Source organism: Macroventuria anomochaeta, assembly GCF_010093625.1.
Source record: "Macroventuria anomochaeta strain CBS 525.71 unplaced genomic scaffold BU25scaffold_12, whole genome shotgun sequence".
Lineage (NCBI taxonomy): Eukaryota > Fungi > Ascomycota > Dothideomycetes > Pleosporales > Didymellaceae > Macroventuria > Macroventuria anomochaeta.
The window spans coordinates 307,784-327,770 of NW_022985373.1; the positions used below are offsets into that span (position 1 = coordinate 307,784).

The window sequence follows — 19,987 nt, forward strand, 5'->3', positions numbered from 1 at the left end:
ATCATCCAGTCGACTCCTAGTGCTGCAACAACATCCAGTGACTTTGCGTCTTCCGACGCATCTCAAAGTTCGACCATCATTGATGCACCAACAATAGTCATAACCATAGAATCGACTTCATCGTCCACGCCTACACCCAAGCCATCTACGACAGGACTGTATTCCATCCTCAGCGAATCTAGTAGTAGCAATGGCGATATTCCGTCTACTTCAAAGCTGATCAGCACCGAAAGTGTTATACCTCGAAGCTCTACAACAGAACAACAGCCATCCAAGACTCCGACTTCATCACTCTCCACTTCATCGCGAGATATGACATCAGAACGCGCAACTACTTCCACAATCTTTGATATCACATCCGTTGTAAGCTCATCCACCGATGTATCGCAACCTTCAAGCAACTCGGAGGTTCTATCGAGTGCCTTCAGGCCCAGCTTGGAGCCAACGACGACCAGAACATCCGAGATCGTTCCATCCCCGGAGACCACCAATCCTCCATTGTTCACCTCGACATTAGTACCAGCCGAAGGCACCTCACAAATACCATCCGATATCGTCTCTAGTTCAGCCAATGACAGCCTGATTTCTAGGTCGACGATCGACACCGCTTCGTCTTCTGGATTTGCTCCAACGCCGCAGACCTCTGTACCACAGACGAGCAGTGCAGTGCTCAGCAATCCCACTGTACTCACATCCGAACCAGTCTCTACAACAAGTCCCATAGAGCAGCAATCAACTGCGCTCTCCAATTCTTCACCCGGTTCCACTAGCAATCAGGATCCGACTTCTACAGCTCCGGGGCCAGTGACTTCAAGTGTATCAGGAGTGCCTGCAAGCCTGCCTCCAGAGCCTCTCACTACTTCGTCCGATGGGCAAGCACCCGTGTCTACCTCTTTGGGAAAGTTTTCAAGCTCGGTGCTACAGCCTACAACCGTGATTACACGAAGTGGTGCAGAGATCAGTACCAATGTGCAGACATTCACTGCTTCTGGAGCAGCAACTTCATCACTAATGTCCTCGGCAATTGAATCTAGTCAAACCTCTGTCCCAGAAATTGTACCGAGCGTGTTCGAGACATCACAGCCAGCGCCCTTAACAAGCATTGAAGACACTACAGCCATGCCTATAACCTCCACGATCCAACCCCCGTTATCCTCCGGCATCGAACAGTCATCGGGTAGCAGCCTTTCTGAGTCTACGCCGGTTATAAGCGACGTTTCGAGCTCGCTCGCACCTTCTGCCGTTCCTTCTGGTCATTCTCCTGTCATTACTTCATCGTTGCAGCCCACGATCTCTTCGAGCATCGAACAAGCACCAAGCAGTTCTCTACTCGAGCCAAATTTGGGCGTCAGCCAGATTTCGAGCACATTGAACCCTTCGGTCAGCTCCGTAAGCCCTGCACTTCCCACAGATCTTTCGTCAAAGGCAGATTCCAGCTTCTCCGCCGCACCAACCTCTTCGATCAGTGTTATTCCAACTCAAACAGACCCATCTCTCAGTGGAACCAAAGTACCTACCACTTCAGTGTCAGATGTTGTGTCAACGGACTCTGCCAATCTTGCCTCCACTGGTTCGTCATTCGTGCTCACGCCGTCGCCCACAGTTGTCGAAAGTGACACTTCGATAGCAAGACCTCGAGAAACTGCTTCTACGGGCTCGATCGGAACGAGTGTTTGGTCAAGCGCCACTTTTGGCAGCGAAATCACTTCTTCGTTCATACCATCGGAGACACTCGTCACGAGTGCGATCGTCTCTACTACATCCTTGCCAGAGACCTCTACCGACATCCCACTGGTCTCATCGTTTCTAACACCCACAACCCTTGGCAAACAGCTCAGCTCTTCTGCGCAATCGTCAATTACAACATCTAGTATGAAACAGTCGACATCAGACGTGGTCACTGCCTCGGAGTCGCAGGCTAGCCAAAGTCAAGCTTCATCCATACTGGATCCTGTCTTCACCAGCGTTTCCTTTTTTTCCATACCCAGTGGCAGTACTTCGCTCTCCAGTTCGCTGATGAGTGGAAGCCTAGTCCTTTCATCGCAGAGTCCTACTTCAGTCGCGGCGCCATCAGTGAACACGACTGCTGGCGGCTCTATCCCGACTTCGGAATCTACTCGTTCAAGCTCCACGCCCACATCTTTTGGGCTCAGTTCACTAGCTACCCCAACGCTTAGTGGCATTTCAACTTTTGCTTCTTCTGGTGTGTCGATCAGTACAAGCACAAGTGGAACGCCTGTCCCCTCATCGTTTATCTCGAATGGCACTCACGCCGGATCAGTCATTCCCATCACTTCAGTGACGGTTACGGCGACCTTTTCTACGGTCTATGTATCTAGTGTCAGATCTAGTGTACTCGACTTGAGCACAGTCGCATTTTCTCTGCTCAGCCCAGTGACAGGGGCTGCCGTAAACCAGACAGGCGCCCGAACTTCAAGCGCGATATCGGCCACCAAGTCTTCAGAGACATCAAGCGTACATATACCTGCAAGCGAAACACTCAAGTCGTCTACCAAGCTTGGCCTTGGTGCAAACCCAATCTGGTCAACGTTAGCGCAATCGTCGTTGTCTCCTAGTAGTCTCCCTGGTCGCATCAACAGCACGACAACTACTAAAGAAGAGCTAGGTATCACTTTCAGTCGTTCAGCGCTGCCCACGGGTGCTAGCAAAGATATTGCTCCCAGCCTTAATGCAACACAAGCGGAGACTCTGCAGAAGTCCTCAGTCCCTGCTGCAGTCAATTCTACTACAGCAGGTTTCGTCGCTTCCACCATATCGGGCAGTGCGTCTAGCGCTCGAACGGACATTCCGAGCTCAACGTCAGCATCTGGACCAGATGAAGCATCGACCACGAACGGCGCTAGTACTGATGATACAAAGATATCTACGATAGCCCATGCTCCTACTAGCACACCTAGCCACTCAGCTACTACCGGTAGTCCCCATCCATTCACCACCTCACAGACAGCCGGTGTCGCAGTAGGGGCCACAACTGGTCTTCTAATTGCTGTGGTTGCGGCTGTTTTCATTGCTCGTCGCTACCATGCAGCCAAACATGGTAAGCGTATGAACACTGGATCCATTTATCCCGAGGTTGCATATCTGTACGATCCGAAAACGGGTGGAGATGGTGGTGATGCTGAAGCCTTAATATTCGGCGCCACTGGCGGCATGCCTCCAGGTGGTCCTACGTCGGGGCCATCCCAAGGCTCTCCAAAACACATGCAGCGTCACAGCGCGGGCGCAATGCCCGTCACTCGCTTCATCAGTCCAGGCAACCCATTTAGAGAGTCAGTCCAGGATCGAGCAAACCACAGATATTCGGAGTATGCACGCATCGATACCGCACGAGCGCTATCTGCTGCAGTGGCAGGCTATGGTGGCACCCCGAAGCATTCGTCCTCGTACACCCAGTACCCTTCAGATGCCACAAATCCATTCAGTGACCATGTAATCCCATCCCCGACCCTCGCTCCTTTCTCTCCAGACGATATTCGAAGACCAAAGCTCAAGACACCCCAAAGTGCGAACGATGGAAGGGCCGAGTACTCGCAGATGCCTGTCAACCCGTACGCCTATCTCAACACGGCTGCCCCGATGTACCCACCAGTCTCACCCTACGGTCGACCACTGACTCAAGGGTCATCACCAACATACGATACAAGGCGGCAGACGATGGATAACGACCCCTTTGCTGATCCGTTCGAGCATGATCTCATCCTTCAAGTCGATGAGCGGAACCGCACTTCCGATAGCGTGACCATCTTCGCTCCGTCACCAAACCTGATGTCTCCGCGAACCCCTCGAACCCCAGTAGGACCAAAGCTACCTGTCAGACAACCCAATGGCATGACCTCAGCCAGGTTACTACTGAGCCCAGTAGCTGCAAAGTACATGCACGAAGCGCAGGAAGTCAAAATACCACGGAAAAGCATTGCTTCACCAGTTCTGGTGCAAGTGGGACGATCACCAATGATCAAACCGTTCTCTCCTCCGCCAGCTGCACCTGAGCCTCTTGGATGGGAGGATATCAAGCGTCACTCTGAGGAGCGCTTCTCAGATAAGCGAAGCGTACCTGCGCCGCTTAAGTTCGCATCTCGGGTGATCCAGAAGATGCCTGTTCCAACACCACACACCCTCACGAAGCCCTCCTTGATAGGAACTGGACAAGCTCTGTTGGCTGGCAATGGACTACCGTTGACTGTCAGAATACCAGATATGTACAATAAGAGTGTGGGACTGGATGTGCCGAGGGTGCATGGCAGACCGGATCCTACCCATGAGGATGTCTCCAGCGATCCGGTTGTGAGGGAGAAGAGGGGCAGGGAATTAAGATTCGCGGACCCGGCGTTGATTGGAAAGGAGTTCTGAAAGCCTCCCAGGCTAGGAAACAAATGGAACTGTGTAGACAGGGGTTAGATTTTCTCCCGACATAGCATCATTCGCTAGTCCTGGGTTTGCTTCTCATCGTTCGCTGTAGATTCTTGCAAAATACCCCAGCGCTGTAAGCGCTTGTAATAACAGTGTAGACAGACATATCTATATCAAAAACTATCACTAGATCTAACCTGATCGTCTGATTGCATTTTCGCTTTGCGGTGTCTTTGCTGCGGAGTGTTGGTGTCGCACTCTCATACCCGCCTCGTATCGCGTCGGTCACCGAGCGCAACTCCACACAAACGTCCTCGCAAACACTGACGCGAGGCGTGCCTTACAACGCCTTACGCTATCACCAAAACGCGCCTTGCAAACTCTCCTTGACGAGTCCTCCTTTCAAGAAATCCGATTGGCCCGCCACCAGCCGCCGAAAAGCCTGGACGCAGTCTCCCACTTGCCTCATAAAGCTTCCCCGGTAGCGTGATTTGCCATGTGGTGCTCTGTGCGCGGGGAAGCCATCTAAGTCTTGCCGTCACTTTCCACTTTTCGTTAGTGTCCTTACTTCCTTCCTTCCCAGCGTTAGTGAGCATTGGGTCCCAAAACTCTGTTAAGGTTTAGCAAAACTTCAGCGCGCGGCTGGTGGAAGTGCCGGGCTAGAGATTAAGGTTTCACACTGATGACGATGCTCGGGGGCTCGCTACGCTTTGAAGTTTGCGTTGCGGGGTGAGCTCCGAGCTAGGAGGGGATTTTAGTTGGTGCAGGTGGAGCGAGATTATGCACGAAGCATAGATGCTTGATGTTTGCATTGGCTAGAGATGGATGAACATGTGTTCGTCGAAATACGTGAGACCGCCGTTACATGTCACATTGTCGTACCTGGCGAGTCGACGCGTGAACCTGTGTACTTCGCCTGAAGTACGGCGTGCATACCTTATCGCTCGGTTTGTACCGAGTTCGAACGCCCCAAACTCCAAAATATGTTCCAGAACATGGTAGCTCAACGGTCACAAGATCATTACCCAAACATATTAAGTTCAGCCCGTGTCGAAGTTTCGACAGCTGTCACTTCAGCCCAGTCGCTCTAGACCATGCAGACCATCAATCAGACCACTGACTTCCTCCTCTTCGACCACGGCAACACCCTGACGCTTGGTCTTTTTCCTGTTCCATACGTCCACGAGCCACTCATGGGGTGACGCTTCGATGGCGATCGGGCCTGGACATAATGGTAATTTCTGACGATTCTCTTGCTCATATTCGAGCACTTGCTGGTAACGATCAAGCTCCCTGAATATACGTTGGACGAGCTTCCTCAATAGTTCTTGGTCTTCTGCAAGAGTAGACAGCAAAGTCTCGGCCTCGACTTTCGCTGCATTTATGTCAAGCTGAACAAACTTGTTGAACAGTTGGCGCTTATGTACTTCCACGGAGGTGTCGAACGGAGGGGCCAGGCCGCCCAGGTCACGAACAATGAGGAAGGGCGTCTCGGTGTAATTCCAGCAATCTGTTCCATGTAGTGTGTTCTGGTGGTAGACCTGGACATCAAGGAGGTGAGCTTTCACAGCACCTACGGTCACGGCGTTCTGCAGCTGCTGCCTCAGGTCTTTGACATCCAGAGATGAGTTGAAGACAGGGTTTTTCGACAGCAAGTCGACTGCTTTGGTTGCATTTCGTGTTGTGCGGACTTTGGCAAATATTGTGTGGACCTGACCAAGACGTAGACTTGCGATGTCTTTGGTTCCCGAGCATTCGGTGACTTTGCAGCCATCCCTGGCCCGTACGTCAATACAGACCTGGGTAATCTCCCCTATTGGCTTGACCGACCGAGCGTTCTTCAAAATGCGCTTGATACGTCCAGGAAGAGACTGAAAGTGGCTCCAGTTGCTGATGAAGACGTTCTTGCAGCACTCTTCGATGCATTGCGTGTCGCCGATGTCAGGAACGCGTCGGTACGGGACCGCTGCAGGGTTGATCTGATGGATGCATAGATCTGGACAAGATTTGGAAACATCGTGCAGGATGTGTGCAGCTGGAGAGAGCAGTACAACATGGGTACGTCGGTGCTTCATGCCCTTGTCCTCAAGAGACCTTGCCACACCCAAGATCACGTCAGCCATCGAGGGGTTTGGTCGTGGGGGCTTCCATGACTGTGTGCCGTACTTGGCGATAGTCGCAGTGAGGTCACGGAAGGTCTCTTCGGTATCTGTGTTGAAAGGTCCGATTGGGAACAATAGGTCTGGTCTGTTGCCGGTGACAGTTTGGTGAGTGCAGTGCGTCGCGTAAAGTGCTACACGATCACCCCGGTCGAGATGGTAAAGAGCACTGTTCACGGCATCTAAAGCTCTGCTCAGACAATCCCTGCTGACATAGTACCTAGGATGACTTTAGTTGGGCAAATCTGGTTCGACTTTACCGCACTCACGCGTTATCAACAACGAAGATCACATCAATGGTACTGTCGGGAAGCGATATGCGGTTGTGGAGAGCACCTTCGATCTCCACGGCGATCCAAAATTCCTGTTGTTCTTCATAGGAGAGCTGCGTGACCTCGGAAAAGACCCTCACAGCAGCTCGCAGAGTGGTCGGAGCATTCCCACGCGTGGCTATATTCTGGAGATCCTGATCGTCATGGCGATGTTCCACAGGAGAAGGAAGTCGTCTGGCGATTCGGCCCATGATAGAACCCAGTCTAGCCCCACTGTGCAGGTCAGCAACCCTCCACGCGAGGAACGCATTGTTGGCCAGCTTACTTGCGAGCATTTTTCCTAATGTATGCCTCGACAGCATTCTCGCTGGGTTCCTCCGATACTTCCTCTCCTCGTTCGTCCTCGTTGTGAGCTTCGAGTGACGTGGGTGACGCTGGGTCTGAAGCATCACCACCACTGCCATTTGTTTCGCCGGTATCCGTACGTCGCAGGCGTGAGAAGCCAGTGAACATTCGCAGAACAGAGGGTCGACGCTTTGTGGGGATAGTGCGGGCTTCCGCATTCTGACTGACATTTTCGGATGCGTTGATGTGGTTGAAGTGGCCAGCAGCGTCTGAGGTGTTTGGCGTGTGCGCCGTTTCGTACGACATGGGTGCATCAAACAAAGGCCACGGAGTATCTCCTGTTGACACAGGCGCGCCGACTGGCCCACCATCGAATGCGTAGTCCTGACTACTGGTGCGTGAAAAGTACAGAGGGTCTCCCATACTGGAGCCTGATGCCGATGAACGACTTTCCCTGTTCTTACGTATGGTTAGAGGCTGATTGCTGGGTAGTCGACTAACAGGCAAGGGTGTTACGGTCCACGTCGACGGCACGTCGAGCGAGGCTGCCCAACTGAGAAGAGATGTTTCAGTGCTGTAGTCATGTGGTGACTCCCAGATGTTGCTTCTGATCTCGTTGATGATGTCGTCCAAGGGACCGTACACGTACTGGTCGTTGTCGCGATTGTGCGTTGACTTACGGAAAATACGTTTCCGAAACGTTGCTCTGCGTGGCTTCTTTTGGATATGCAGCGGTGGAGGGCAGAAGGCGGCGTGTTGCGAGAGTCCCAAGGTGTCGATCGCTGCTAGCGCCATGATGGACGTGTCGAGGAACAAACGGACAGCGTGTCGCGTCGTGTTCTACCTTCACCGTGAGTACGCAAACACAAGGTGAAAGGGAGGTAAAGAAACCTACGCCACCGTTGACTGGGCCTCAACCGTGAGAATCAAAGTGGGGGATACAGGAAAGAATAAGAAGAGATGTTTCGTTCGACAAATGCGAGCATAGAAAACGCTGCTGTTTACTATTGATGCTGATGGTGTATGAAGTGACTGCAACAAATTCTTGCAGCTGGTCTCATGCCTGCCCTGGAAGGAAGTCGCACTCAAGTACTTGTTGATAACCTCAAGCGTTCTTGCCCTCGACGGAAAATTGCCACACCCTCCTTAAGCGCGATGCAAAACCCATTTTTGAGCATGCACTTTGATACAGACTATCGAAAAGAGGATATCATACCAACTCTATCATCTCATGTCTCTGTCGTTCTGGCGGTGGCGACATCCAAGTGCTTCTTCATCCTTGCCATAGTCTCACTGTCACCTTGCTGGAAGCGGATCTGGAATCATTAGCAGCCGGACAGACTTCTAGATTCATATGCAGTGGTAACTCACGATGTCTTCTCCAGCTCCTGGTCCATACAGAACAGACTCAGAAAGGCTAGCATTGACGGCTCTCTTTACGCGTTCCTCCCATACGCCTTCCCAGTTCCACTCTCCGGGACGTCGATTCCTGCCCAGCGCAGTGCCCTCACTTGAGGTGGAGGAGATAGGACTGAGGGGAGGTTGCTGCGTTTCCATGGCTGGGCCACGATAAGCTCGCCATGCGTGGTATGCACCTGGATTTGCGGCAGCTTCTAACGAGACTGAGTCCAGAACTGCCTCCTCACTGAACGTTGACCGAATGTACTCGAGAACGGTCACGATGGATACACCAGTCGCCGCAGATAATGCTCCGGAACCGCCTGAGGTCGCACTCTTCACTACCGAGCGTACGGGCGTAACACTTTGAGCTGGACTATCAACTGCTGATCCACTCACATCGCGTGAGCTCACTACAGATCGTCGTGCACGGCCAAACCAGTGTGGAAAGCCATGACGAAGGCTGAAACCACCTGGTGGTAACCGTTCCTCGTCGGTTGCGCTGACGGGGTCCGTGTCCGAAGATGCAGTTGTGTGAGTGTATGTTGTGAGTGGCGTGAGCAGAGGGTGAAAGACATCGGTAGAAAAGGTCACAAGGGGTGGCAGAGCCGGATAGCTGAACGGGAAAGATATCTGGAAGCGTAGGACTGCAGGGGCATATGGACCTGTCAAGCGTGAATACGATGAGAATTTAGTGTAGGGAGCAGGCACGGCGTCAGTAGGCTTTGCTTAGCTCTACGACATCTGACTACCTTTTCGCACGAATATGAGGCCTACCCACAGTGACGGATCACCGGGTGTAATGCTCACGAAAACACCATCCAGCTGTGCATGTCGCAGGGTAGAGCTATCTTCTGTTAAGACCGGCCACCAAGCTGCTGACCGCAACCTACAACTCGATGAGCAGATGCTGCTTTCGGAAAGAAGAAAGCCTCAGGGATGAGGCGGGTAAAGGCATGCCGCGTACAGTGTTGGTGCTGTATACGGTTGATCCAGCGCGGTGAGGTTGCAGCAGCGTTGAGGGACGATCTGCGCTTGGCCCTAGCGAACAAGTGGGTCTTTAGCCGCTGCACCTGTCACCTTCAAGCGTACAACACCACAAACTGTGCCCTGCCAGAGCCGCGAAGGAGATGAGCGCGCAGCACGGATTCGCTGCAGAACGACCTTCAAACGCCGACGTGGCAGTGCAGCAGCAGTAAGTGTGGGAACGCGAATTAGCCGGATGGGCCCCTCCCGGTGCTGCAATTGCTCGATTGGTAGCAAGAAAAAGCACCGCCTGTGGAAATTTATCAGTGACACCACGATAATCGATATCATACGCTCTCTTGTCTGATCCTTGCCTGCTCGCCCTTGGTGCATACACATTAGCGTCCGCAGCGGCAAGGCCTTCTGCAGACACCACTGCAAGTGGTTGAGGAGCGTTTGGTGTGGGCGGTACAGTCTCGAGTTTACACACTGTCCTGCGTGGGAAGTTCCTTTGGGCGTGAACAGTCTCTACTCGAATGCAAAAACTGTATACACACCGGATGTGAGGAGGACCGATGGGGTGACATATACATGCATCGCACCCACGAGCCCGTCACCGATGTTATTGGCACTTGTGCGAGGGTCACCGTTCATCGGTGACTGATGTTCACGACATGCCATCGACCCAGGTCTGCGGATGCTGAGGGCCTTGCATAGCGACCAAGAAGCATACTGAATTACGATCGTCTGGCGATATCCATGCTGTCTAAGCCAAGTTTGTCCCACTTCTGACCGCCTGCCGTGCAACCTGACGGCTTTGAAATGCGCTGGCTCCAGTCAAGACGAAACAAGCAGAGCAGGCTGCGACTGCATCACACGTTACTGCCGCGACTCACGTGCCCCGTTTACGCATTGGTCGACGGCAGAGGTGAGCAGTGACTTCTGCGACGAGATCGGAGAAAACCGACCCATGCTGTCGGGTCCGTCATCTGTCTCGTTTCTGCTCACACTCCAGAGTCGACAACAAGGCGTGCCCAAGACAACCCCTCGATCCCTCTGGATCCCCACGAATCCAAGGCCGCATCAGTCCACGCAGCTACTTCGGGTGTGCGTGCCTCGCGGATGCGGATGCAAAGTATGCTTAATGCGTATACGAAAGTAACAGCCCACGATGCCCCTCATCGGAGGATTCGCGTGGAGCAATCACACCGCAAGGACCACAAGCCTGGCGCGACCAGAAGACACTAAGAACGACTGGTCGTCTCAGAGTCTTCTCAGGCCCCTGTCCATCGTGTTAATCTCGCGTGGAATCTGCAAGCCACCCTGGCCAATGGCTGCATCAGTGCCAGCCTTACGTCCACCGTCCACACCGCCACAAACGCGTCCTGCTTGGCCGTGACTCGGCGTCGAAACAGCCGTTGTGCTTTACCCGTTTTTGCGTCGTCCAGGGCCGGTCGCAAACTGTGCCCAGCGCAGCTGCGACAGCTCAGCTCGCGACACGCGACGGATGTGATTCTGGCTCCACCAGGAGGGACTATCGATCAGGGCAGCAACACAGCAGCTACATACCGACCGCAGATGCGCGCAAGGGCGCTGTCAGCTGATGTACCTTGGGCATCGAGCTTCACGATGTCTGATGAATGATGACGGCACGATGGGTTTCGGTAATGACACCTACTAAGCCACGTCCGTCCTGCGAGTCGGTTGGCCCAGGAGTTGAGTGGGAACTTTCAGATCACGTTGACAGCAAGGTTGCGTGGAGATGATACCTGGGGCAGCAAGTGAAATGGCCGCATGTGGAGTGCCAGGGAGCGGTCTGGGAGACGCGAAACGTGCTGTGCCGTTCTTTCAGCCATTTGGAGCGCCGCGACTCGTGCCCTGGAAGGGCTGATGATGAGCTGTATCATCACTTACTGCAGCAAGGCGGCGCAGAGACTACTGATGCGCTTCGCCGCGTGACGCTCTGGATGGGCATACTTTGACGATGTCGCGGCTCTTACCTGGTACAGATACACCGCCATTTTTGGATTTGTCGGAGCAATCGTGGTTTGAAGCGACGATGCCAACGCCCATCAACCGCAAAGTGGGCTGCAGCACTGATTGGTCAGAGCTTGCTTCTGGAAAGCATACGGCGAAAGCTCTCCTTCCTGACTCGCAAGCTGCCAAGAGTCAATTGCGCCGCAAGGTTTTGCTGCCCCTGAACAGGCTTCTGATGAAGGAATTATCTGACACTGAATAGTGTCCACACCGGAACAAAGTCCTATTTGCCCCCGGGGAAGCTGGGAGCGATCCCGTTTCCGTTTACGGCCTCTCAGCGGCCAGCGACAGTCGGCACGACGTTCGCACATTTTTCTGGTTGCGACAGGGGGCCCCTGGCTCTGGTTGATGCAGCTCTGAAGGTTATAGTAAGCTAGTGCCTGTGGACCGTATCCGCGGTTTTGGACTAACCACAAACGGTATGTTTTTTTGCCAAGATGGGGACGTGCGCGTTGATCTTCTTTGCGAGCTCCAAGTCATCGCACGACGTCTCAACGCTCTTGCAACTCTCCCTGGCTGACCTTACTCGATCGTCTCTAGCCTGTCCAATGTCGTGGATTCCGCCCAACCCGGTCCCAGTCTTGTGTGAGGCACACAGGATCGAAGCGCCGCCAGCCCTGGCCCTCGCTCAGGGGTTACAGGACCGCTGTTGTTTTCGGGCACAAAGTTACCCATCTCGTCCTGTGACTTGGAGTCACAATTGACGTGAGGCTAGTAGCAATATGGCTGCCAGCACAGCATTTCCCTGGTCGCTTATCGGCAAACTGAATGCTGTGTCCATCCAGCCATGGCATCACGGCTCCGCTTTCATTTCACATCCACTGGTCCTTCCGCTGTCCCTATCCGCCCAAACTACGTATCCATATCCACAACAATCACCGCCTGTTTCTCCGTTTCCTCCCCGCTGCCCTAGTCCCTGCACGTCTCAGCGGTCCATCCGCTTCACGACGCCACTTAAATCTTGCTCTGCCCTATATACTCTGAGACGCTCGCACCCGTCTTGACTTGATCTCCCCTCTCTACCCTGGAGGTACCAGCTTGACGCCAACCCACACATGTCTCACCTGCTACAACAACTTACAACATCGATCAACACTTTCTCCCTCGGACCATAACATCTGATACACCTTCCCTTCACCCACATCACAACCGCACCACAGCGTCAATGGCTCGATTCGATGGGCTCTCTGCCACGGGCAGAGGCAAGACGCCTTTCCCTACCCGTCAAATGGCTGTTCTGGGTGAGTGGAGGTTCACTATGATTGCTATTAGCCTTCATATTAACAAACCTAGCACTTTGCCGGATATGCGAGCCCATTGCCTTCATGTCAATCTTCCCATACGCCTTTGAAATGGTCAAGTCTTTTGGTATCGACGACGGCAAAGCAGCAATGTACACAGGCATGGTCACATCAGCATTTGCCTTCATGGAGTGCGTCAGTGGAATCTTCTGGGGCCGATTGAGCGATAAGGTTGGGCGCAAGAAGGTACTTCTTGGAGGCATGTTCGGCACCGGATTGAGCATGCTTCTTTTTGGTTTCGCCCGAAGCCTGCCAATAGCGTTGTTCGCTCGGGCGCTCGGTGGACTTCTCAACGGGTGAGGTCATCAGTTACGCTAGGGCCTGACTTGCCGCTAACCGACGTGCAGGAACATCGGCGTCCTTCAAACGACCGTCGCTGAGTTGATTACGGATGAGAGGCACCAGCGTAAGTTTGATCTAATGTTGAATTACATGTCGATTGCAAACTGATTCTCGTAGCGCGCGCCTATTCCATCATGCCTTTTGTGTGGTGTCTTGGGTAAGGATGCTCCTGAGTACTACGTTCCTGCAGCCGACTGACCGCCTTTTTACAGCACCATCATTGGCGGCTCACTTGGCGGTGTCCTCGCACAACCCGCTCTAACATCCGAGGCTTTCAAGGGCACCATCTTCGAAACCTACCCATTCCTCCTGCCAAACGTCGTTTGCGCCCTTGTTGTCGTTTTCGGACTCGCAGTCGGTGTTCTGTTCTTGCAGGAGACTCATGAGGACAAGAAATACGACGAGGATCGTGGTCTCGAAGCGGGCAGATGGCTGCTGTGCAAGGTGTGGAGGTCAGAGACCGACGCGTCTTTCAACGAGAAAGGCGCATCCCTTGACGAGATGACATCCATGTTGGAGGGCCACGACATCAACAAGCATGCGTACCGAAGCACCGACAGCTCGCCGACATTATGCAGTACCCGCACATCCATGTCAGAGCCACCCGCGTTTTCTTTGGACCAGGAAAAGGCGCCGGCGCCACCTGTGCGAGAAGCGTTCACTAAGCAGGTCTGTCTGAACATCCTGTGCTACGGCATTCTCGCTTTGTAAGATTCTCCACGACATCGACGCGGTGCAACGGCTAATCTCTCCTAGCCACACAATCTCGCTAGAGCAACTTCTACCCATTCTCATGTCCAAAGACGCATCCAAGCCAGAAGACACACACCTCCCATTCAAGTTCACCGGCGGATTTGGATGGAAGACGCAGAACATTGGCGCTTTCCTTGCGATGCAGGGCGCGATGCAGATGTTCGCTCAACTCATCCTGTTCCCCTGGCTCAGCAAGAAGCTCGGAAGCCTCCGCACTTTCTGGATTACCATGTGCTTATACCCGGTCCTCTACATCCTGGCCCCATACCTCGCACTTCTTCCTGAACGCCTTCGCATTCCCGGACTTGTGATTTTGCTCATCGGCAAAGTCACCTTCCAATCGCTTTCCTACCCATCCCTGGCCATCATCCTCGCAAACTCCTCGCCTTCGAAGCGCGTCCTCGGCACTTTGAACGGAGCTGCCGCATCCTCTGCCAGCGTCTGCCGCGGCTTCGGCCCTACGTTGTCTGGTGCGGTCGACAGCTTGGGCGGGCATCTCGGTATGTCTGGACTGGCTTGGTGGGCCATTGCCGGCGTTGCGCTTCTCGGATGGCTTCCTGGACTCATGCTCAAGGAGTCTGACAAGCGCACTATCAGCGAAGACGACGAGGAAGCCCTGGTCGACTGTGCATCTGACGCAGAGTCAGTCCTTACCCTTACCCCGGACGAGGAGGCAGAGATGGTTCTCTCCAAATAGACGACTTTCCCACACCACACGGCGCAAACGATTTTCCAACTTTCACCCTCGGTCCCAGCGTGCATCGCGCTGGCAGCAACATTTTCCTCGGAGTTCCTTGGTTTCAGGAACATAGATATTACGGCTCTTCACGGACACCCTAGAGCATGCATTCACACGGCGTTCAGCATCATCTCAGTACTTCAGCGACATCATAATGGGCGGACTTTTGGGCGGTATTATTAGATGGGATAGCTCGGACACACAGGGAACCAGCAATGGTTGTGTCGAGCAAGGCGTTTTTCACAAGAACAAATACCCCAGCAGTTCTTCATTCATGACATTACAGTTGTCATCAGCTAGATCAGCTTGCTCACGCAATATGATACCAACTCCTCCATCAGAGTACGAACCATGATCCGTGTGCACTTGGTGATGTCGTGTCGTTCGGTACCTTCCCGAGCCTCAGGTTCGCAGCTGCCCGAACCCCAGAAACCGACTGCCGCGTGCGTATGCAGGAGGTGCGGCTGATGAACAATGCTTCTCTCAGCCTCCTCTCATGGTCGATGGACCGAGGTACTGGCACAGTGCGCGGACAAGGCTGACAGGGTGGTGGAGGCATGTGAGTAGCAGCGCTGAATCAGCGCCGACGGGTGGGTGGATGCACGATTCAGGAGTCAATTGTTTTGTAGTCAGCGGGTATACAACTGGTCGTGTTATCGGCTGGGGTGCATCCTTAGGGCAACGACAGCCCACTTAGACAACACATGCAGCGCCCACAATCGCTGGAGAGCTATCTGGGCCGCCGATAAGGGACAGCCTTAGCCCGCCTAGCCATCCACAGGTCAGCTGTCGCGTCGATTGCATTTTGCGGACATGGCAGATGCACGCCACGAAGAGACACTCTCCAGCCTGCAGTTATATCAGACGCAGCCGCTGTTGACGTTGCCGGAGATTTGCAGCAGCAGCGCGCATATTGCAGTGCGGGGAGAGCGACGTTGGCCCGCGCCAGTGTGAAGCAGCATCGCAGCTCGGGGCCTATCCACCACACCTAGCCTGGGACCGACCCCTCGGCCTCGTCCTACTATGCGCCCTGATGAGCGGCCTCAAACGCTCTCTGGAGGAGTCTCATGACGGCGCGCTCCCCTCGCCCTCGGACTCGGCAGCCTCGCAGAAGCCCGCCAGCCCGGCGGCGACGGCAGCGACGGCAGCGACGGCAGCGACGACAGCGACGGCAGGGACCAGCAGCTCGCCGGCGTCGTCGTTCCGCAATGTGAGCGCCTGCAACCGCTGCCGGCTGCGCAAGAACCGCTGCGACCAGCGCCTGCCGTCGTGTGCCTCCTGCGACAAGGCGGGCGTCAAGTGCGTGGGCTACGATCCCATCACGAAGCGCGAGATTCCTCGCAGGTAAGCAGCAGATCCTGGATGGGAGGGGGGGAGCGCTCTCTCGTTGTTGCGCCTCGGCTCGGCGACTGACCAGCATGCAGCTACGTCTGGTACCTCGAGACCCGGGTCGCCTACCTCGAGTCGCTGCTCCAAGACGGCGGCCTGCCCTTCCAGCCCGCCGAAGACTTCAACCCGAGCTTCCAGTCGAACGGCACTGCGGCCGCCCACCAGCCCGCGCACACGGCACCGCAGCGAAGCCATGGCGCGGCCGCCCAACCGCGCACTGCAACACCCTCGAGGGAGGAGAGCGAGAGGTACGACCGCGAGAAGCTCGCCAAGCTCGTCTCCAACATCGGCATGGTGTCAGTGCAGGGCGCCAGTGACCCGCGCTACCTCGGGTCTACATCAGGCATCTCCTTCGCCCGCGTCGTGTTCGCTGCGGTCAAGAGCTCCGTCTCGGGATCGTCTTCTGAGCGCGGCAGCAATCGCGGAGGGAAGCCAGCCGCCAACGTCGTCGACGGCGGAACCTCGATGCGCGACTCGTTCTTCGGCCTGCACACCAAACCAACCTTCCGCCAGGCGCCCTTCCCCGACCGCGAACTCGGCTCTCGGCTCGTCGAGCTCTACTTTGAGCACGCGAACCCGCAGATCCCGATCCTGCACCGCGGCGAGTTCATGGACCTGTTCGAGCGCGTGTATGCGAGCGGAGAAAGGCACCGCACGTCAAGAGAGTCGTACATGCTCAACATCGTCTTTGCTATAGGCGCCGGCATCATCCTGGGAAGCTCCGACGCAGACGACTCACCGACTTCTGACGGCTCAGCGTCGCCACGCAAGTCCCGAGCGTCTCCACCAAGCAACAAGAAGCGCAGGCTTGCCGGCCAGCAGCACCAGCCCGAAGAGTATCACGCGTCTGCCATCGTGCACCTCGAGAATTTCCTGGGATCTTCTCCCGCTGCGGACCGTCCCGACGGCTTTGGTGGGGGCTTGGAAGAGCTGCAGGCTGTGTTACTTCTCGCAGGATTCGCGCTGCTGAGGCCTGTTGCGCCTGGCCTGTGGTACATTGTAGGAGTCGCTGTGCGCCTCGGCGTGGATCTAGGGTTACACTACGAGGATGGAGTGGGTATCGATGGGTCGGGCTCGGAGGACCATTCCACCGGGAGACCAGATGCCAAAACCGAGGGCTCTGCGAACGAGGATGGATCGACGACGGCTGCCGGCAGCGCCAGTACCGCCAAAATCGATGCAAAGGAGAGGGGCCGCAGACAGTGGGTCAGAGACCTCCGGAGACGACTGTGGTGGTGCGTATACTCGGTGGACAGGCTTGTCAGTACCTGCGTGGGCAGACCATTTGTGAGTAACATCTGCTTCCATAACATCTGCTTCCATAACATCTGCTTCCATAGCATCTGCTTCCATAGCATCTGCTCCCACACCTGCTTCCACATCTGTTCCCATACCATCAGCTTCCACATCTGCTTCCACATCTGCTTCCACATCTGCTTCCACATCTGCTTCCATAACCCCCGCTTCTTTGGACCTGTCTTGTCGGTTATTCTTGCCATCCACGGACACGAGGCATCGCGGCCACGCCAGTCTCGAGCATATACCAAAGTCGATGGAACGAGTGCGGGACAGCTGTTCGGCAGAACTTGGGACCTGGCACTGCTGGTGGCCTGGCTCTTGCGTTTGACGGAATGCTGACTCGGAACAGGGCATCACAGATCAGATCGTCACGACAGAGTTTCCCTCACTCCTCGATGACCGATTCATCACAAAAGAAGGTTTCCTCGAGTCGCCACCACACCTCGAGAGGCCAACGTATAAAGTGGTTGCATATCACTACTTCCGTCTGAGGTTGCTGCAGTCCGAGATCTTGCAGGTGCTGCAGCACCGTCAGGCCCAACAAGCAAGGGCGAGTGGGGCAAACCAACGTAACGAGTTCATGCACACCAAGCTGCCGTCACCTTTCCTTGCCAAGTTCGAGTCTTTCCGTGCCTGGCGCGCTGATATCGACAGGCGTCTGCAAGAATGGAAGGACTCCGCTCCGACCCAGTTAGACGCTGGTGTGCAGTTCTCACCGCTCTTCCTGGAACTGAACTACTGGCAAGCCGTCATCATGTTGTACAGACAGAGTCTAGTCGTGCCGTCTGGACTACAAGGTGTGCTTGGCACCACTGGCTCTGATGTCGATAGTCCGTCTGTAGTCGGCGTGGATGAACGCGAAGACGAAGACCTGGTGTTCCTCAAGGTAGCCGAGGCCGGTCAGAAGGTTTTGAAGCTATACCGACAGCTGCACCGTGTTCACCTTGTGAACTACACGTTCTTGGCGACCCATCACCTCTTCATGGCTGGTAAGCGCTCTTCTCCGGGAATCATGACGTTGCTGACTCAGATCCAGGGATATCCTTTCTGTACGCTGTGTGGCACAGCGTTCATGTTCGCAGCCTACTAGTGAGTCTGGCCCGTCTTTGCTTGTGTGACGTGTGTCGCAGAGACATTGCTCTGGAACGATACTAACTGACCCTGCAGTCTCTGGATGATGTCGACTTCACCGTATTGGCCGCAACCTCGGTTCTGGGTGACCTCATCGACAAATGTCCGCCCGCGGAGGCATGTCGTGATGCCTTCGATCGGATGAGCAAGGCCACCATCCAGATGTGCATGTCAACAACCGGCTTTGGTCCACAAGCTCTCCGAGCACTGTCTCAGTCCCAACAACACTACCCTCAACCCTCACGCTCACCTCCCACAACATACACATCCGCATCCGACACCGATGGGCAGTCAAACGCCGACATGCAAGGCTACCCACGAAACACAAGCTACTTCACCCAGCACCCACACCAGCGGTCCCGCAAACCCATGCCAAGATTCGACATGAACCTAAAGGACCTCTTCTCCGAAGACGAAACAGACAAGCGCTCATTCAGCCGCGTGTCCAACCAAGTCAACACCATGCGGCCCCCACCCGCGCCCATCAAGCCCGAGACCCAGGACTCAATAGCATTCACAGCCGATCTGAAGATCTCGCCACAACTCCGCACACAGGGCTTCGGCTTCACACAAGGACAGACTATTCCGAGTCCGCAACAACAACAACAACAACAACATCAACATCAATCCTTCCACTCAACAACACCCACCCTCTCACCCCCAATTTCCGAATCCCCACCGCAACCGCTCCCCTCACCCTACCAAATCTCTGCAGCACCTTACAACGCCTACGCCCAAGCCCAAACCATGTCCTCCTCCTACCCGGACTTAGGATTCCATAACGACCTGGACTTCCTGGACAGTTTCCCTGTTCAGGGGAGCGCGAGTAGTATGGCCGACGGCGCGGCGACGCAGGATGTCGGGATCGGGTTTGGGATGGGGTTTGGTGACGGCACGCATGATTGGAGTGATGGGAATGGGCTGGATTTGTTTGATGGGTTTTTCTTTGGGCCTGGGGGGACGGGGATGTGAGGACCCGCCTCGTAGCCACAGCCAAAGCCTGGAGGTACACGGCGTATTCTCCCGCACGTGAAGTAGAGGCGGCTTTGGGCTACGATGCTTTGGAAAGCGTGGAGGTTGGTCACGTGGGGAGATCGTGGGGTCGGGTGCCGGCGACCTCCGAGGGGAGGGAGGGCTGATGAGTTGCATGTGTACGATAGATAGGCACCATGTAGGAGCGAATGCAGACTCGATGACTCGAGTATGGTAGTTTAACACTCAACAAGAATCTTCCGTTGCTGGACTCGTATGAGATCGTACATGCCTCCAGATCATCACAGCTCCACCCCGTCTTTTCTCGTAGGATTTCTAGACACGAGGATGAATAGAAGCTTCCGTCTCGGGCACGTTTAATGTTTGCTACCACAACGGAATAGTCGCATTCTTTCAGCCATCGGTTGGTGCATCTCTTGCGTCGTCCATCGGTGAAGCGCCCTGAGAATCCCGGGGTGATCGGGGAGTTGCTGCGGCCGGCAGGTGGTTTTT

At 54.8% G+C, this 19,987-nt stretch overlaps 4 protein-coding genes across 4 annotated transcripts; 2 read left to right on the forward strand and 2 right to left on the reverse strand.

The window, feature by feature from the left end:
• Positions 1–5,392: 5,392 nt before the first annotated feature.
• On the reverse strand, positions 5,393–7,942 carry BU25DRAFT_466485 (uncharacterized protein; the record flags this gene model as incomplete). The annotated part of the gene is made up of 4 exons (XM_033710692.1): positions 5,393–5,458; positions 5,493–6,750; positions 6,800–7,075; positions 7,128–7,942. 4 exons carry the CDS (start codon positions 7,940–7,942, stop codon positions 5,393–5,395), a joined length of 2,415 nt encoding a protein of 804 aa, XP_033562903.1.
• Positions 7,943–8,165: 223 nt separating this feature from the next.
• BU25DRAFT_409738 (UBC-like protein) lies at positions 8,166–9,525 on the reverse strand. Its single transcript, XM_033706120.1, has 4 exons — positions 9,439–9,525; positions 9,298–9,392; positions 8,519–9,210; positions 8,166–8,463 (listed from the first exon to the last, which is right to left on the reverse strand). The coding sequence occupies exons 1-4, from the start codon at positions 9,501–9,503 to the stop codon at positions 8,377–8,379; spliced, it is 939 nt and encodes a 312-aa protein (XP_033562904.1). The 5' UTR covers positions 9,504–9,525; the 3' UTR covers positions 8,166–8,376.
• Positions 9,526–12,633: 3,108 nt separating this feature from the next.
• On the forward strand, positions 12,634–14,831 carry BU25DRAFT_30902 (MFS general substrate transporter). Its single transcript, XM_033702102.1, has 6 exons — positions 12,634–12,789; positions 12,842–13,145; positions 13,197–13,255; positions 13,309–13,348; positions 13,404–13,898; positions 13,948–14,831. The coding sequence occupies exons 1-6, from the start codon at positions 12,714–12,716 to the stop codon at positions 14,639–14,641; spliced, it is 1,668 nt and encodes a 555-aa protein (XP_033562905.1). The 5' UTR covers positions 12,634–12,713; the 3' UTR covers positions 14,642–14,831.
• A 539-nt stretch (positions 14,832–15,370) lies between these two features.
• Positions 15,371–19,687, forward strand: BU25DRAFT_409740 (uncharacterized protein). The gene is made up of 5 exons (XM_033706121.1): positions 15,371–16,027; positions 16,108–17,359; positions 17,721–18,360; positions 18,408–18,460; positions 18,539–19,687. The coding sequence occupies exons 1-5, from the start codon at positions 15,717–15,719 to the stop codon at positions 19,472–19,474; spliced, it is 3,192 nt and encodes a 1,063-aa protein (XP_033562906.1). The 5' UTR covers positions 15,371–15,716; the 3' UTR covers positions 19,475–19,687.
• Positions 19,688–19,987: the final 300 nt, after the last annotated feature.

Bases quoted from the DNA above. Each gene is read 5' to 3' on its own strand.
- BU25DRAFT_409738 (XM_033706120.1), bottom strand. From the start codon at position 9,503: ATGCCTTTACCCGCCTCATCCCTGAGGCTTTCTTCTTTCCGAAAGCAG. The intron at 9,393-9,438 runs GTAGGTTGCGGT...AACAGAAGATAG, and splicing joins CAGCATCTGCTCATCGAGTT to CTCTACCCTGCGACATGCAC. The intron at 9,211-9,297 runs GTAGTCAGATGT...CACGCTTGACAG, and splicing joins CCTCATATTCGTGCGAAAAG to GTCCATATGCCCCTGCAGTC.
- BU25DRAFT_30902 (XM_033702102.1), top strand. From the start codon at position 12,714: ATGGCTCGATTCGATGGGCTCTCTGCCACGGGCAGAGGCAAGACGCCT. The intron at 12,790-12,841 runs GTGAGTGGAGGT...TAACAAACCTAG, and splicing joins CCGTCAAATGGCTGTTCTGG to CACTTTGCCGGATATGCGAG. The intron at 13,146-13,196 runs GTGAGGTCATCA...ACCGACGTGCAG, and splicing joins CTCGGTGGACTTCTCAACGG to GAACATCGGCGTCCTTCAAA.
- BU25DRAFT_409740 (XM_033706121.1), top strand. From the start codon at position 15,717: ATGAGCGGCCTCAAACGCTCTCTGGAGGAGTCTCATGACGGCGCGCTC. The intron at 17,360-17,720 runs GTGAGTAACATC...GACTCGGAACAG, and splicing joins CCTGCGTGGGCAGACCATTT to GGCATCACAGATCAGATCGT. The intron at 18,361-18,407 runs GTAAGCGCTCTT...ACTCAGATCCAG, and splicing joins CCATCACCTCTTCATGGCTG to GGATATCCTTTCTGTACGCT.